At 44.3% G+C, this 18,334-nt stretch overlaps 1 protein-coding gene across 3 annotated transcripts in view; it reads right to left on the bottom strand.

Moving 5' to 3' along the window:
* Positions 1 to 983: 983 nt before the first annotated feature.
* The window catches only part of LOC102446257 (calcium release-activated calcium channel protein 1), a 34,511-nt gene continuing 17,160 nt past the window's right edge, over positions 984 to 18,334 (bottom strand). The window contains exons 1-2 of one of the 3 annotated variants that reach the window (XM_075898629.2): positions 7,018 to 13,471; positions 984 to 6,025 (exon numbers count right to left, since the gene is read on the bottom strand). In XM_075898629.2, coding sequence (XP_075754744.1) covers positions 5,462 to 6,019 — 558 coding nt within the window. In that variant the 5' untranslated portion in view covers positions 6,020 to 6,025; positions 7,018 to 13,471 and the 3' untranslated portion in view covers positions 984 to 5,461. Of the gene's footprint in view, positions 6,026 to 7,017; positions 13,472 to 18,334 lie in introns of those variants that run through there. The other 2 variants (XM_006135980.5, XM_006135979.5) reach the window with 2 other exon arrangements.

The following is an 18,334-nucleotide window of genomic DNA, read 5'->3' as shown; positions in this document are numbered from 1 at the left end:
CTTAGGTTCTCCACCCAACTTAAACCAAGGTAAGGGTTTGATTGTACCAAGAAAATGCAATGTGCCTAGAACGGGATTACGTCTCATAAAACCATGAAGAGACATTCACCAGGCACGTAAAAGGGGTTGCCTGGGGGTTCCCCCCTGACATCTGGAACTGCCCTAACCCCAAGCCTCCCATCTCAGGTGCCCTTGAGGGAAGGAGGAGAAGTTGAAGCTTCCCCCACCCCCAGATTAATAAGGAGATTTTGCTGGCTGTTCCTCTTTGTTAGACAGCAAGGGGAAGTGCACAGTTTATTACATTCCTCATTCTGTCTAGGGAGTGCAGGGGGCTGACAAACCTGGACCTGCCCTAGCTTGGGGACATGCACTTCCCTCCTGGCTGTGCCTGCTGGAGCTGTAGCAGTCATGGAGAGATGTTTCTCATCTGGCCCCTAGCTGCTGAGTGAGTGGTCTGGGGTTGTCCTCCTTGGGGCAGCTTGTGTACTGAACCCCTCATCCCCAGCCCCACTCCAGAAGCATGGACATTTTCATTTTTTTCCCCCTAAAAACCTAATATTGAGTTAATGACCTGAACAATGATAGACAAATCTCCTAGTGAGATTATATTTTTGTTGACTCCCCATAATCTAATTTAAACAAGCGCGTACTTGAAAGCTTGCCAAGCCCCTTCTCATAGGCAGAGTAGGCAACCCTGTCTCTGCCCACTACATGGCAGTCTGGACCTTCCCCTCCACCAGCCCAGGCCCCTTCTTCCTCCCCCCACCGCATGCCAGCCGGGTCCTTTCTCCCTACCCTGCCATACCAGCCTAGGCTCCCCTTTTCCCTCCTCCCCACCCCACCCTGTGAGAGCCTAGGTCCCTTCTCCCTCCCCTGCCGTGCCAGCCCAGGCCCTCCCTCGCCCTCCTCTTCTCTGTCCCACCAGCCATGCCCCCTCCTATCCCGCCCCACAAGCCAGGATCCCTTGTCCCTCCTTCCCCCTCAGCCTAAGCCCTTTCTCTCCCCCCACAATCCTAACTCCTCCCCTCCTGACAGTGGTGCGTGCCAGGCCCAGCTCTAACCCCGGCAGCTGTAAAGGCACAGGTAATGCCATGTGCATGTGGTGCTCCAGGGCACTGCAGCCTGCTGAGCTGGGGAAAGCAGCAGCATGGCAGATGCTATCCTGACCTCAGGGCTGCCTAGCAGGAGTGGAAGGGAAGGAGCAGATAGATCAGTGCAGCAGCTCCGCTGGGCGGCTCAGGGGTTCTCTTGAAGCCACGGTAAATGTAGCTGCTGTGGACAGAGTGAGTCTCCGTGGAGGTAGTTGAACTCCAGGTGAGCCCCCAAAAGCCCACTGCTGGCACAGAAGCCCAGCTGGGAGCCCTGCTCCTAGTGCCTGATCCCAGGCTTCTGTCCTGAGCACCATACCTTCCCCCCACCCCGGCCACTGGGCTGTCACAGCTGCAATGTGGGGTCTGCTGGCTACTGTGCCATGTTTTTTGCATTGAAAGCCTTGTGGGGTGGGGGGTGGAGGAAGGGGAGTAGGGACTTGTATTAAAATAGCAATTCCAAGTGGCAAGGGGAAGCAACGATGGTGGACTCAAGCTAGGAGAAGGAGAAGGGGGGAGAGAGGGAAGAAGCAAGCAGGACCCAGAGTAACCTGATGATGTTACTGTCATCCTGACATGTCATTCTAAAGGTAGCCATCCTGCAGCAAAAAAACTTCAGGACCTGACTTCAAAGAGAAACTGCTGAGCTACAGTTCATCTTCAAGTCTGACACAATCAACTCAGGATTAAACAAAGACTGTGAATGGCTCGCTAACTACAAAAGCAGCTTCTCCTCTCTTGGTATTCCCACCTCCAGATCAGCTACTAGAAGTGGGCCTCATCCTCCCTGATTGGATCCACCTCATCATCTCCAGCCTGATCCTGGCCTGCATATTTATACCTGCCTCTGGGAATTTCCACTACATGCATCTGACGAAGTGGGTCTTTGCCCACGAAAGCTTATGCTCCAACACTTCAGTTAGTCTATAAGGTGCCACAGGACTCCTCGCCGATCCTACAGGAAGTTTTTTTTAATGTAGAAAGAGATTTGTGGAGTAAAGAAGGGTTTTGACATGAACCATATTACACTCAAGACTCTGAATGATGAATCTCTGAACACCTAAAGAGGATATCTTCATGAAACTCAGACTGTTCCAGGCATTGGGTAACTAAATAGAATAAAATGAGTGACAGTGACAGAACAAGAAGTTTGTCAGATCTCTTGGTGAAAAGACAAATTACAGAGGTATTTTATTCCAATTTTAAATCTAAATATAATATTCAGTAATCAGTGTTTAAACTGTTTTTAGTCACTTCTTAATAATATTAGTATAAACAAGGGATCATAATAAAATTGAATACACTCCACTGTTGAGAGAGCAGACTAGACATCATGAATTCTGTTCTTTATTTGTGCCTATTAAAATGTAACCTTTCACAAGGCGCAATTTTGGGGCCATTTCCCAGCTGAAGAATGGGGAACACACACATATAGAAAATTAAAAGCTTAAAGTCCAGTTATGGTCAGAAAAAATGACTATTAATAGCTCTAATTTAAAGTGAATCCAAACAGCTTAAAAATTAATAAGGTGACCTGTTTACCCTGTATTCTACGGACTCACATTTCGCATTTTTTAAATTTTCCTCTCCTATTGTTTTGTGAAAGAGGGACATTTGGGGAAAGTGACCTTTACAGGAGAAACAATGAAAGTGCCCCCTCTCCCCTGACACACATATGTGGTGTGTGTGGGGGGAGGGGAGGGAAATCTATTTAATTTTCTATCCTCTTCATCTGTAGTAATTTTAAGAGTTATAAATATGTTGTAAAGTACAAAGCTTTCAGACAAGTGTAATTTTATTTCAACTTGATAGTGTCCCTTTAAGATATTTTCTCCAGTATTCTAAAAATCTACTTTCCCAGGGTAAGGAAGGTGGTATTAGATGTATCATTGTCTACAACTCAGTAAAGGAGGGGCAACTGGGTTTTGTGCTCAAGCTGGTAAATTTTCATTAGATTTTGGAATACTGTTTACCAAATAAGGTTTTTACTAATTTAATCTCATTAGCACTGCAGGAACAAACCAATAGTTATGGAACAGTGAGTGGAATTCTGGTAATCAAACAGTATATTTCGGCAGCAAAAAAAATAAAAACTGGTATAGGTTGAACCTCTTTAGTCTGGTACTCTCTGGTCTGGCAACATATGAGGTCCAGCATGATTACAGGCACTTATGAGTATGGCCAAGTTTACCACAGTCCCATAAAGTTTGTTTACAGCCACCATTCCTAGCTCTCTGTGTTCTGTGCTCTTTTTTTTTAAATGGTCTAATTTCTTGTAAGAGCCCAGTAAGCAGCTAAAGTGTTGGTAATGAAGCTAGACAATATTGACCTTCACTGGTTTGGCACCAGTCAGATCCCAAGGGTGCCAGACTACAGAGTTTCAACCTATAATGTCAAAATCAGAGAGAATTTCTGTCTGGCTTCCAGATCCAGGAGAATCTGGGGTTGGCAACTGAAGAATTATTTTGTGGTTGAGAACAGAGCACAATAGGAGCAAAAATTTCACAATGATATAAGCCACAGAACTCTCAAGCCACTTTTCAAGTAATTTTTCAGAACAAATTATGCTTTGGGTCCAGTCTTACCAACACATCTTGTTCGGTATATAGCGCTTGCACTAATAAGTCAGTTGTAATGATGCAAGCAGGACTATTCATGGTAGTAGAATACCCTCAGGATCCAGTGTTTGCAAAATTAGGACCTTAATTTGTAAAGCAAGTTAAATTCATCTGGCAAAGAGGCCAGGTATAATTGACTAAATTAAATGTAGACATAAGTGAGCACAGCTCCACTTGAAGTCAAAGAGGCACAGCTCTAATTAGGCCATAACTGATTTTGATACCATCACAAAATTACTGGATTACATTCTATAATATTAGCTATTAGCAGAGATCCCCGTACTGTTCCATGGGACCTGAACATATCACAAAATGGTAGTTTTTCGGGTTAAGAGATTTTTCACTAACAAACTCACCTATTTCCATGCTTCAATGAAGGTAGGAGAAATGCTGCCCAAAAATCACAATTCACTTTTAAACGTATCTAGAATCACACAAATTCTGAATGAACTGAGACCAAATCTTATAGTCCTTGTTTGGTGGGAGTTTTTGCTTAAAGAAGGTGATAGAATTTGACACAATAGCTTGAGGGTAAAACAGTAACTTCATTCAATAAAAGATGTATAAGTCATACAATTAAGCAGCAATACTACTATTTAAAATAAAAATCTTTTGTTTTCATAAATAAGTCTATATAGAAGTAAGTGATATTCCAGAAGATTTTGGAAGCAAAATCATGTGTAATTAAGATTTTAATACATTAAATATAATGTTTGAGCAAGCAGATTTTTCTACCAAACAAGATCAAGGCACAGCTAATTACTTGGGATTCCCACATAGATAAAGCATCTTTATCCATTATATGTGAGAATGTATTCAAAAATATATTTATATATAAAAAGTACAAAATACTTTATACTTTGGTTTAAAACAGCAGCAGTAATTCTACTGTTAAATCTCTACCAATGTATGTTATTGCTAGAGAAAGGCCATTTAGCAAGTTTTCAAGCAAGGGGGAAAAAAAAATCTAATGGTACTTTCTCTAGCTAGATTTATATATTTTTTTCTAAATGTTTCCTCAATGAAAACAGGCAATTTTATCACTTCTGATAATATATCTGCTCACATAAACATTAAAGCAGGTATTGCTAGTCTCTATTTTTTCTTCCCAAAAGAAGAATAGAGTTAGGGCCTCAATCCTACAGATGTGGATCATACCACATCAAGAGGACTGGTCATGGGTAACTGGAGGGTAAGAGTTTATAGCTGCCATGGCAAAAGGCCCCATAGAAATTAGTAAAGTAATTACTTGTCAGAAAAACATGATTGGGGGAGCTAGTCGAAAAAGGGAAAGTGGAAAAGCTCTCAATTATACCTTTCCTCAGACTTTTAGAGATCACAGCACTAGAACTGAAACCAAATGTTAATTACTACATGTCCCAAGTAATTTGTATTGTGCCATGCAACTGTACTGGACAAGCAATACTCTCTCGCAAACACCAACATCAAACAGAGAGAAATAAGGCTTTCCTCCCACCCCTAACAGATACTAAGGCCTAAAACGTAATTCCTCTTACACACTGATATATTCACCATTCAACATAAAGAAGAAACAATCCAGATAAGAAGGGTGAGAGATGCATGCTCGGTACAGCCATACCTCAACATCAGTCTCTTAAGATGTCTTTTACTGTAAGAAATTAGCACAGTACTTATTAATCTCTCTTTAAAGAAAATCAATAGTCCAGCTAGTTCATGCATGGAGGAGTCGACATAGCAAGGGCAGAAGCAAAAAAAATAAAAAAAATTACAGTTTTATGCAAAATGGCTGCCAGGAGGTGGCAAGGTGTCGCCTCTGTGATCCAGCTGATCCTGAAGTCGTGCAAATTCAGCAAGTTCATTCAATTCTTGAAACTGCCTGTCTGTTTTGTGGCTCACCAGTGACCTATAGAAGTGGACTGCAAACACAATGAAAATCAATCCAAAAGGAACCATAATAGATGTTGAAGCAATGGCTGCTGCCTGTCCTGGGGTGATGGTAGAATTGTCAGGAACTGAATTAAGAGGGTACTTTTTTAGTGGAAGAAATTTCACCCAACACAACAGCACCACCTCTGCAAGGAAGAGCAAAGTCCCAATGACAGTGGAAAATGCCCAGGCGAGCTCAATGTGCCGGTGCATACGCTCATGTGGAGACTCCTTTACAGAATTGAGATTGTGCACATTACTGACAGCCTCTATATTTGGCAGAATGCAGGTACTTATCATGAGAGCAAAGAGGTGAACAGCAACAAGCACAGTAGTACAGGCACTGAAAGCTATCAAGAGACCCGGAGGGTAGACATCCTCTTTCTCTAGCTGAACCTCCACCATAGCCACCTGGAAAGGAAGAAGGAAAAAAAACCACAATTCAGTATTAAATCTAAGACATCACTTTACAAACAACAAGTTTAACATTAGCAGGTTTAAACATTTCCATTTTACATCAATGCAATATTTTAGGGATATAATTTAATTCTCACTATGTCTGGACAATGAAAAGAGACTTGGCAATATCACTTACTGATTTGTCATGCAATACTATAATGTTGCAAAGTTTGGGCTCCAATCAGTGGATAAACATCAAATTTAAAACATTCAAAACTGAATTAAAAAAATTAAATTTGAAATTATATGACATTTCATATTAAAGCCTAAAATTATTGTAATATATTAAAATAATCTGAATTACGGATGTAATAGTGTAGTCGATTTACCGATAAGCAAAAGGTTATTGGTTAATGCTATAGATTACATGCATTTCCCACCCTCCCACCAGTAAATTTTTTAGCAGGCTGGCCAGCAGCCCAGCACAGTCCTGGCTCACGCCAGGCAAGGACCCACCCCAGCTGCGGTTCTGAATTAAAGTGTATTAGGAGCCGGGTGGGTAGGCAGCCCAGCTCAGTTCCTCATGATGGGTCCGGGAGTTCAGACATCTCCTAGACAGGGGCTGCTGCCACCTTGCACTGCTGCCTCTTTATCAGAGGCAGCAGCACAGGGCAATAGGGCAGCCAGTCTGCAAGGGGAGCTGGTTTTGAAACTGGCTCCCCTTCTGGACTAGCTCCTGCCTGATGCCTCTGTATGAGAGGCAGATATGCAGGGTAACAGCATGGAGTGGTGGGGGCTCATTGGGAGTGAGGTCAGAGTGCACTGGCTGCCGGCTCTGTCCCCAGAGGCTATAAAATAGTTGAGTTACTGATAAGAATTCATGAGGTTAATTGACTATTCAGTTAACTGATATTTAACATCCCTAATCTGAATGGAATAATAAAATATTCAGATAATACATATTTGTTGCCAAAATTTAAAAAATAAATATTAAACCCACTCACTGGCTAAGCATCTGGAACTAGAATTTGTTGAAGTGCTAAAGCAGCTTTTGACAGCAGTAGCCTCTTCTCCTGGTGCTAAGAATATTCTCTTTATTTCATTTCAATAAATAGTTAATTTGAAGTTAAGGAACCAATTGGGAGTGGAAACCCTCTTCCTCCCCAAAAAGCATCTTTTCCTCTTCAAATTCAAACACAAAAACCCTGAGGATCAGATCTACTAGTTCTAAAAGTACTGAAGGACATGTGAACAAAACCAAATCAGTTAAATTAATTAGCTACAATAATATTTCCTCTAGTCAGTTGTTTTAAAGGTAATACTGTTTTGATACAAAAAATAAATGTACTTATACAGCACATTTAAGGTTTTTCTATAGTGCATCCCTGCTATAAGTTGCTCTGGTCTACATCCGTTCTGCACTAAAGTCATTGATACTTGTACAAACTGATGTGCTATAAGTCCTCCCATTCCCCACTCTTGAGTCGCACAGAAAAAAAAACTAGTGTTATTTTGAAATAACTTAGTCTGTGTCTACACAGCAGGCAGTTATTTCAAAATAATGTTGAAAAACTGTCAAGCTGGAGGACTTCTTACACCGATTCCTGTTACCCTCATTGTACAAGGAGTAAGGGAAGTTGGAAGATTGCTCTATTTCAAAATAAGTGCTGTGTAGACTAGTGTTTTCCAACCTTTTATAAGCATAATATCAATTTTTGAATTTAAGTGTAATCCAGGATGCACCTCAAATCCAAGCACCCTTACCTGGTCTCCTTCCTGCCCCTTCTCCAAGGCCTCACCCATGGTCACTCCATCCTCCCTCCCTTCCCCATACTCACTTTTAATCATGCTGGGGGCAAAGGGTTGGGATGCGAGGGAGGGAGATGGAGACTCTGATCTTGGGCTAAGGATTTGGAACGTGGGAGGGGTTCTGAACAGAGCCCCGGGTAGGGAGTTGAGGTGTAGGACGGATGCAGGCTCTGGCAGGGAGTTTGAGTGCAGGGGGACTCAGGGATAGGGCAATACCTTGAGGATCAACATATTGAGACTCTGTTAGGCCAAAGGGGAAGTGACAAATTAAGAAAGTTAACAATACTCCATTGAGAGTGTCTTATTCCCCAGCCATACTAAATTACGGATTGGCTTCTGTTGATCATAACTGCAGAGGTAATGCAGACTCCCCATTAGCATATTTTCTGCTGCAAAAACTTGCAGTGTAGACAAAGCCTAAGAGTAAAGGATATGTCCAAATACAGTACAAAACTCCATAGCACTCTGCTGATTTGCACTTATGGGGCATGAATTTCGGGTAGACGGGGGGCTAAAAATTGCAGTGGTGGTGTTTGGACTTACACTGCAGCTCAGATACTTGAGACCAGCCTGCCTTCTGAGCTTCCAGTTTAAGTCCAAACATATACAGTACAATTTTTAGCCCTGCAAGTCTGAGTCAGCTGACATAGGCCAGCCACAGATCCTTTACTGCAGTGTAGATGTGTGCCAAGATACAAAGTGAAGCCCTTTATACTTTGAGCCCTATGCTAAGGCTAATCAAATGAGAATAGAGAGTGCTGGAAAGGATGGAAGGAAAAGCAGAATCTCTTGTACAAACTGTCTCTGACCCCCAGGCATCTACAGGTCATAGTGGATGTGATGGGGCATCCCCGCCCCGTCCCTTCTCCGCTGCCGGTGAAGCGCTGGGCAGCCGCCGCGGCGGGGAGGCTCACCCGTACACCGCCTGCTCGCACACCGCTCGGCCGTCGCCCCGGGCTGACATCAGGGATGCCCCGTGGTGGGCGGAGGGAGCAAGGAAAGGCCCCGCCTCCAAGGAAGGGGGCGGGGTGTGTGACAACCCGGACCAGGGACATCATGCAGGGATGCCAGCAATAGGCGGGGTTGGGGCAAGCTGCTGGCACAGTCCCCGCCGGGGATAGGGCGAATGGGGCGGCAGCGGCCATTTCAAAAGGCCCACCAGCCCAGCCAGAAGAAAAAAGTCTGAGCCCGGGAGAAAAGTCTGAGCCCGGGAGAAAGTGGCCAGCCACAGACAAGACACGTCGCTCCTCTGCCATCAATCCTGTCCACAAAGGGGAAGGTGAGCTCCGTGGTAGAGGGGCTTTCGGAGGAAGGGAAGTAGCCCAGGGCAGAACCCGGTGTGGTTGGCGGGTCGGTGCGTTTCAGCGGCACGCCCCACTGACCAGACCAGGATCCTTCACGGATCCGAGTCCTTAGGGCCCTAGGCTGGGGCCCATGAGCGAGGGCGGGTCCGGGCCCCCCCTTTTCCCTTTCACGGTACCCCTTGCCGCTGTAACGAGGATGTCGCGGCGGCACTATAAGCGGGGAATAGAAGGTCGAGGCTGATTCAGGGGAGGAGTGATGGTGATGCCAGTGATGAGCACCCGATACGAACTGTAGGCGGTCCAGCGATGGGCTGAGTGAAGACAGTCGGTTGGGGCACTGAGGCACGGTGGAGGAGGCGGCCACGGGAGCGCCTCGTGACAGTGGATCACAAGCTAAGAGAGTCAACAATGAGACACTGTTGCAAAAAAAGGAAACATGTTTCTGGGTTGCATTAACAGGAGTACTGTAAGCAAGACATGAGAAGTCATTCTTCCACTCTACTCTGTGCTGATTAGGCCTCAGTTGGAGTATTGAGTCTAGTTCTGGGAACCACAATTCAAGAAAGATGTGGAAAAATTGGAGAAGGTCCAGAGAAGCGCAACAAAAATAATTAAAGATCTAGAAAACATGAGCTCTGAGGCAAGGCTGATGGAATTGGTCTTGTTTAGTTTGGAAAAGAGAAGACTGAGGGGACATGATAGCGGTTTTCAGATATCTAAAAGGGTGTCACAGGCAGGAGGGGAGGAAATTGTTCTCCTTGGTCTCTGAGGATAGGACAAGTAGTGATGGACTTGAACTGTAGCAAGGGAGGTTTAGGTTGGACATTAGTCCCCTGCACCCGTGTCCTCTCATGATTCTCTCCCCCCCACCAAGGGAAGCCGGCGTGTGCCTCCCGCAGTGCAGGCAAACCCCTGCGGGCACCTGTCCCGGGGACAAACCCCCCTCCCACGGCACAGCCAAACCCCAGAGACAACCCCCGCTTCCGATTCACCCCTCCTGTGGTGCAGAGAAGCCGCCACACTCCTCCTCCGGGGCCAATGCCCCCTCCTGCAGCGCACTTGGCACGCCAAAGAGCTGTGGGAGGGGAGCAGCCAGTGCACTTCCAGAACTTCCGGAAGTGGTGCGAAGCTGCAGGTAGGACTTCTGTCCACCCTGCGGGAAGCCAGCACTACGCTGGAGGTAGGTAGTGGGCCTTCTCTGGGGTGGAGAGGCCCGAACGCCTCATGATTGACTGGTTGAGGCCTTGCAATCGACTGGTCGATCACAATCGACCAGTTGGTGACCACAGATGTAGATCATTCAGTCTTGCAATGATGTCCCAAGGTCAAAACGGATCTCAGAACCTCAACAGGTTTTTAAGTAGTAGAACTCCCTTCCAAATTTGTAGGTAAGCAGGAAGAACCCCACTCTAGCTGTGTGACTTGCTGGAAACCCCTTTTGATGGAACATCAGGGTTCCCCCAATCCTGCACCTCCGTAGCAGCCAGAACAGACTCCACCAGCCAGTAGAATAGAGAGGGTTTATTGCTTCTCCAGGATACAGCACAGCATAGACGTGATGTGGTTACAGGAGTCAGGGACAGGGTGCCTCAGACCCCTTGGGTTAGGGGACCCATCGCCCCCTCAACTCTGTCTGTTCCCTTCATGTTTTCCAGCCAGAAACTGCCTTGCTCCCAGACTCTGCCCCCAGCCAGGTGGCCATCTCCGCCTCCCTTCCTTTGTCTCTCCCTCTGGAAAGAGACTTGTTATCTGCTCAAGCTGGGACTAGAGGTCTGGGTCAATACACATGTGGGTGAGTCAGTGGGAATCACACATTACAGCAAAGGGGAACTCCGGGTTACAGAGCAGACAGCACCCCCAATACATCACATCCCTTGAATGAAGATTTGGAGCTAGAGTCTCAAGTGTTCTGGAACAGCACTCAGCATATCAGAAGAAAGTGGGCACTGGTAGTTTTAGGCCTGAATTTGGAGTACGTCTGGGACACAACAAAACTATTGGAGTGGACTCACTCAGAGATGCTCTAACTTGAAGAGGGTTATCATCACCTATACAAGGGTCTTCTCTACTAGACAGGATTAGTGGGTGCACTCCAATTTTTCCCTTCTCACTCCCTCTCAAGAATACCTCCTACACCAGCTGGGTCAGAAGGACCTGGCATAGGACACTGTCAGTCTTACACCAATCTAGCATTTCTCTATTAGGGCAGAATACCTTAAAACTACATTATCATTGAAGAAGCACTTAGGAGTGACCAAGGATATGGGACAATGTTCCTTCTAAGTTTTACCATCCATGGGTGGAATAAATTTTATGTGCACTGAGGCGTGCATGACCAGTTGAAAGACAGGTTCCTAGCTGTGAGTGCTCTGCTCATCAACGGGGCAGTATTAGAATCTCTCCTATATGTGTGCCCAAGTGTTCAGCTTCAAGCAGTGGTTTTCCAAGTAATGTCAGGCAGTGGGTTGCTTTGCTGCCAGGTGACCAGCAGAGATAGTAAGGCAGGTTTCCTGCCTGTCCTGGCACTGCAGGCTACAGTGTACTCTGGAAGCAGCCAACAGCAGAGTTTGGGCACAGGAGCAATGAGAGCTGGTGCACAAAAGCAGTGTGCAGAGTCTTTTTCACATCTCCACCCAGGAACTAGACATGCTGCCCATTTCTGGCGCATAGCGCATACCATAGTGCCAAGACAGTGAGAAAACCTGCCTTAGCACCTTCCGCTCCACCGCTGCATGGGATCCATTGCCCAAGTCCAGAGCCCCCTCCTGCACTCTCCATCCTCAGCTCCCCCACAGAACCCACACTCTAGTCAAGCGATAGAATTATATTGGGTTGTAGGTATCAACAATTTTCTTCAATTGGGGTCACATGAAAAAAAGTTTGAAAGCTACTGGCTTAGAAGAAACACTGATGTGTGCTGAAATCATGATCCCACTAAATTCAACAGAAGTTTTGCTATTTACTTTGGTGGGGTCAAAACTTCAGTCCTTACAGAGCTCTCCCCTGCCTTTGCCAGATAAGGCAGAAATAGCTCAATGTTCCTTTACATTTAAATTGAGATTCTATTTGAGATTTTCCATTCATGTTATAAGACCATCAGTGAAGGCTTCTATTAAATTGATCATCCCTGCTAGACCATCTAAACTATTCCTTTCTCCAGTGCAGAAATACCTCTAGCAAGAGTGGAAATTTTAAGAGCAACTCTTTCAGAGGATTCTTATAAGCATTTACAGTTGCTTAGAGACTTTAATCCTGGCATTTCTCTTGAGAAACAAATAAATTTGGCTCTGACACAGAGCAGTTGCTTTTGAGTAAAGCAAAAATACAAAAACATTTCAGCAAGCAATGTTTGGTGTCCTTTGTCAGAGAGCTTGATTAATTTGTCAGCATGGGTTTAAATCAGAAACAAACGAATAGTAAATTTATGAGGGTAAATGGGGTATTTAATCAGGTCTAAATTAATACATACTGAGGGTATGTCTACACTACAGCGCTAATTCGAACTAACTTAGTTCGAATTAGTTAATTCGAACTAAGCTAATTCGAATTAGCGCAGCTAGACTTAAAAACTAGTTCGAATTAGCGTTTTGCTAATTCGAACTAGCATGTCCACACTGAGTGGACCCTGAACTGAGGTTAAGGATGGCCGGAAGCAGTGCCGGCAGGGCATCAGATTAGGACTTAGAGCGTAGAGCTGCTGTCTCAGGCTAGCCGAGGGCTGTGCTTAAAGGGACCCAACCCCCACCCCGGACAGACAGTTCTCAGGGGTGCCCCGCTTGCAAAGCAGTCCTGGATTGGAGTGCCCTGAGTGCCCACACGCAGAACATCACAGCACTCGGCCATCACCCTGGCTGCACTTGCCACAGGCTGCCATCCGGGAGGAGGGGACAATCGGGGGGCTGCAGGAGAGCTTCCACCCCGAGAAGCCCGCAGAGCCAGCCCAGTCCTCCCCATCGGGGTGCGTACCCCATTCCTCCCTCACCTCCTTCCACTTACCCTTTCCTAGCCCCCCTTCCTGATGTACAAAATAAAGAAAACGTGTGTTCAAAAATAGAATCTTTCTTTATTGAACAAAACTGGGGGAGACTGGGAAAAAGAGGTGGGAGAGGGGAAGAGAGAGGCTGGGAGAGGGGAGGGCAACTAAAATGATCAGGGGTTTGGAACAGGTCCCATGTGAAGAGAGGCTAAAGAGACTGGGACTTTTTAGCTTAGAGAAGAGGAGACGGAGGGGGGATATGATAGAGGTCTATAAAAGCAAGAGTGGTGTGGAGAGAGTGTATAAAGAAAAGTTCTCCATTAGTTCCCATAATAGAAGGACTAGAGGACACCAAAGGAAAGGAATGGGTAGCAGGCTTCAAACTAGTAACAGAAAGTTGTTCTTCACAAAGCAAAGAGTCAACCTGTGGAACTCCTTGCTGCAGGAGGCTGTGAAGGCTAGAACTAGAACAGAGTTTAAAGAGAAGTTAGATCAAGTCATGGAGGTTGGGTCCATGGAGTGGTATTAGCGAGGAGGTAGAAATGGTGTCCCTGCCCAAAGTTTGTGGAAGGCTGGAGATGGATGGCACGAGACAAATGGCTTGGTCACTGTCTTTGGTCCATCCCCTCCAGGGTATCTAGGGTTGGCTACTGTCGGCAGACAGGTTACTGGACTAGATGGACCTTTGGTCTGACACAGTACAGCCATTCTAAGCTCTGGGCTCAGGGTCGGGGGTCTCAGTGGACCACCCTGATTTTCATGCCAACCTGCTCCTGGGTGGCCAGGCTGGCAGCTCTCCTGCCCTAGACGGCTACTTTCCTGTGCCTAGTGCGGAGTTCGTGGACGAGGTCCACGATGTCTGCACTAGACCAGGCGGGTGCCCGCCTCTTGCGGTCCTGGCCAGGCTACCGAGAGCCGCCAGCCTGGTGCCAGGAAGAGGTGGAGGGTTGGGGGGCATTGGGTGGCTGGCTCATGGCGTGCCAGGTGCAGGGTCTGCTGGCTGGGTGCTGGCAGGCTTGCACCTGGCACGGGCACCGTAGCCAGCCCATGCCCCTTTAAGGGCTCCGGGGCCGGGAGGGGAGCATATGAGTTTCCCTGGTGGTGCCCAGAGTGGCCACCAGGGAAAGCTGGAGAGGGCTAGCCTCCCACTAGTTCGAATTAAGGGGCTACACAGCCCTTAATTCGAACTAGTAAGTTCGAACTAGGCTTAGTCCTCGTGCAATGATGATTACCTAGTTCGAACTAAGCGCTCCGCTAGTTCAAATTAAGTTCGAAGTAGCGGAGCGCTAGTGTAGCACCTATGAAAGTTAATTCGAACTAACGTCCGTTAGTTCGTATTAACTTTGTAGTGTAGACATACCCTGAGATACCAGATCCCTTATAGAAAGAGGCACTGAAATAATTGACACTAGTATCTCCTATCAGTTCAATCTAAATATTGCCTAACCACATCCCATTAGTGGATTTAGACAAAAATCTGTACATACTACTGTAGCAATTAAGCGCATTAGTCTTGTTCACATAATAAAAAATCTTCAAACTGTCGAGTATGATGAAAACAGGAAGCAATGTAAACAAAGAACTAGCAAAGCAAAGAAAAAAAACGAAGCCATAAAATGTAGCAAAAGACACAATTTGTCACTTTCCCTTAACCACATCAAACTAAATCTAATTAGAGTTCCTGTTCATAACATTTATACTGAGATGTCTGAGGACACAAAATCAACAGAAAGAATCACAGGATGTATTTGCCAAGTTATGCTTTTACAAAAACACGTTTCAACATGCATTCAAGGCCTCTTACCAATTTTCTTCTTTGTTAAAATCTTTAATCATCTTAGTTTCACATTACAATACACTCTTGACAGGATAAATATACAGACCTTGTGATTTAGTTTACTATTATATATTTTTTTTAAATGGGGTTTCTCAACTGTGAAAGTTTCACATTTAGACACAAAAATGGAAAGGAATACCTCAAGATATACCAGGTCTGGCAATATACACACTCTTTTATCCCAATATACGAAGCAAGGTTTTACTTAGAGCATCTTTTTCAAACATCATAGCACAAGTATAATTGGTTATTTGTGCAGCTCAGATCTAGGAAACAGTCAAAAGCTTTAGCCAGACCAGATTAAACAGGAATCAGTCTGCTCCCTTTCTATCCCAATGAATGTAGTGTTGGGGCTTACTAGGCATGTTCAGCATCAAATAAGATGTACTCTACCCACAGCATTTATATTCACTAAGCAGTGAAGAATTTCATTTTCATGCACATTAATTTATCATATCTCCATACTTTACTGGTGCTTGTCTTGAAAATTGACAGCTTAGCTGTCAAGTCTATTTTAGCCTCAAATACGTGCCAGGATTTAAAGACAGCTCAGATATTCTATGCTAATACTGAAAGCAAGATTAAGATGGACAAAACAGACTCCAAATTAGCTCTATGAAATAGATACGGCTAATAAAGACTGCATGCCTTTTAAAAAAATCATGGTTTAAGAATCAAGTCTATATTTTGCTCTTCTAGTTTAAAGGAAGTTTCATGTATCAGCTAGTCAGTGTCGATGTAATGCTAAATAAAAACATTTAATTTCAAGAGGCAAGAATATTTGGAATTTCAATATGCTCTTTGTTCTTGGGCAGCTGATATCTCCCTCTACATCTATTTAGGGTAATCACATGAATATATTTCATAGAGCTGCCAAAAGGGATGCAAACCAAATATTCTTCCTCTTTTTGATTTAGGACAAGTTTTTCCTGTTTCCCATTTGGCATTGCCCATACACACCAGCAAAACAAAACCTAGTAAGAAAAACATTCATGCAGTCCTTTAACTTGCCTTTAACGAGCACAAATGGTGCATCAGGTGGCAATAAAAAAGCTGCAGAAAGGATGGTCGTAAGATTTATAGACAGTCCACAAAGCTGCTACTGTGTTGAATGATCATGTTATAAAACTATTTGCTTTTTGCCAGCGACCAGCACCAAACTGGATGCTACTAAACATGTCAAAAAAATCAGGAGACACCTTGTAATCAAATTTAAATAGGTCAAACCTTGGTTCCATGCACCCAAGCAAAGTTTTCGTTTTTAAATTGGTTGGGCTGCTTTTAGAACATGGTTGCTTAGTATCTCTCCACAATAAAATGTAACAATCAGTCATTACAAGAGGTCAGTCAGAATCTAGTGCAGGAGCAGGAAGGGAGTAGCTTCCTCCAGCTCACAGCAAGTATGCCATGTAATTACAATAAGCAAACTTAGGACTGTTCTCTTTTATAGAAGAATTATTGCTAGTGCCAATATCTTTTTGAAAACTGGTCCAACTGCCAGCCTTTTGAATTTAATTGATAGCTAGGTGGTCACCTTGCTAAAGCCACCACTATGTGCGACACTAATTAACCATCCTTTGGCTCTCATTATAGAGACCAATGAATGAATGGGCCACATATTGACATGATTCCTGTTATCAGTTCCTGACTTTTCCCTCAGCCCAGGAACCATCTGGGTAGGTTCTATCAGGTGCTGGAATAGGAAAGAACTAGCTTGCAGCCAAAATGTCTGGCAGAAGTTTGCACTCTTTAAAAGAGGCTGCAGGCAGATCACATTTGCCAATGTGCAAGGTTACTAAAGCTGGAAGAATCCATAAATTCAGCATAGATGCTTGAGGGGTTACAGTCCTTTCTTACCCACGCACCCCATGAGAATTCAAGGTGTAGTTAAAAAGCAAGAAATACCACACACAAAAAGGCTGTTCCCTGATAACCATGATAATATTTCATGGGAATGCCTCAAAAAGGAAGCTGTATGTTTTGCCCTGGAGCTGAGAGTCTTAGCTCAGTAAATAGCAACCTGTTCCTTAGGATCACCATTAATGGGCTCCAGAGGGTTGGGGGAAGGGTTTTGTCCAATCTGTCCCCCAGACAGAAGGGCTAATGGAATTAAAGTCAGCTTCCACAGTATAGCCAAAGGTCAGCTTAAAGTACGCAATTCCAGCTACATGAAAACATAGCTGGAGTCAATGTAAAAGCTTTGGTGCTGTCCTCACAGTGGGAAGTCAATGAAAGAAACATTCCTGTTGACTTCCCTTGCTCCTCCTTGCAAGGAGTAGGAGTTCCAGTGTAAACAGGGTCACCCTTAGCATTTGATTTAGCAAGTCTTTACTAGACCTGCTAAATCAAACTTGAGAGATACAGCGTTGATCTTCTGGGCAGGGAAGATGTGGCTTTAGAAAGGATAATTTGTGAAGAGAATGGACAACATACAAAATAGAATGGGGTGAAACTAGAGAGACTCTCCATAGCTTCGGAAACAGAAAGACCTCATCTCTCGTTCCTTTCAATCTCATAATGTTAGTCAGAGCTATTGTTAAGCAAAACGGAAGCATACTGGGTGAAGTTTCATTTTCAAAAAATGTGGCAAAGCTAGATATAAACATCACATGCTGATAAGCAGAAAGCAAGAGAGCATTTCCCTGTCACTCACTCTTGAAATAGGTTTGAAGAGCCATTCTATTTTCAAATATATTTTTGCAGATACTTTTTGCTTTTTCTAATGTGAATTTTGAGCTTGACCAAAGTCCACTGAAGTTAATGGAAATACAACCTACAGACAAAAATCAAATGAGTTCTACACTGTGTGGGTTTGGGATTTTTCAAAAGTTTGATGCGTTAGGCACCCAAATTGTATTAAAATTCAATGAGATTTAGGAGCTTCACCTTCAGCCCTTTAAAAAATCCCCAGTTGAATACTTCATGATTTCACACAAGAGGAGAGATAAAACCATGTTTATATCTTGGCTAATCTTGACAGCTAGCAAAACTGTACACAATAAGTAACTTTCCTATTCAAAAGTTGTACTCTCATCCTAGTTACAGTTTTTTAACAGCTTAAAATTACTCCATGTATGTTCCTTGTGGACCATGCAAAACACTATCCATTCCTGCAATGTGGCCTAACAAGCATGCTGTTAAATGCTGTTGGACAGAAATTACATTTATTTGTGCATCTATCATCACACCACCAATTTGCAAGAAGGAAAATAGCGATGCTAATGAACTCATTACCACCAGTGGAGTTTATAAAAAAAAGCAATGATCAGCCATTTGGACAATTGCAAAGGGAGCTTGCTTATGTGACATGTCTACAGCAGTCTGGGAGAAGTAACTTTCCTGGCATGCGATTTTGTCAGTTTCACAACCATAGCAGCATAATAAAAGGAAAGGAC

This window comes from Pelodiscus sinensis, chromosome Z (assembly GCF_052426305.1).
Source record: "Pelodiscus sinensis isolate ZL-2025 chromosome Z, ASM5242630v1, whole genome shotgun sequence".
NCBI lineage: Eukaryota > Metazoa > Chordata > Testudines > Trionychidae > Pelodiscus > Pelodiscus sinensis.
The sequence above is the reverse complement of the archived record's forward strand: the minus strand, read 5'-3'. Positions and strand labels throughout refer to the sequence as shown.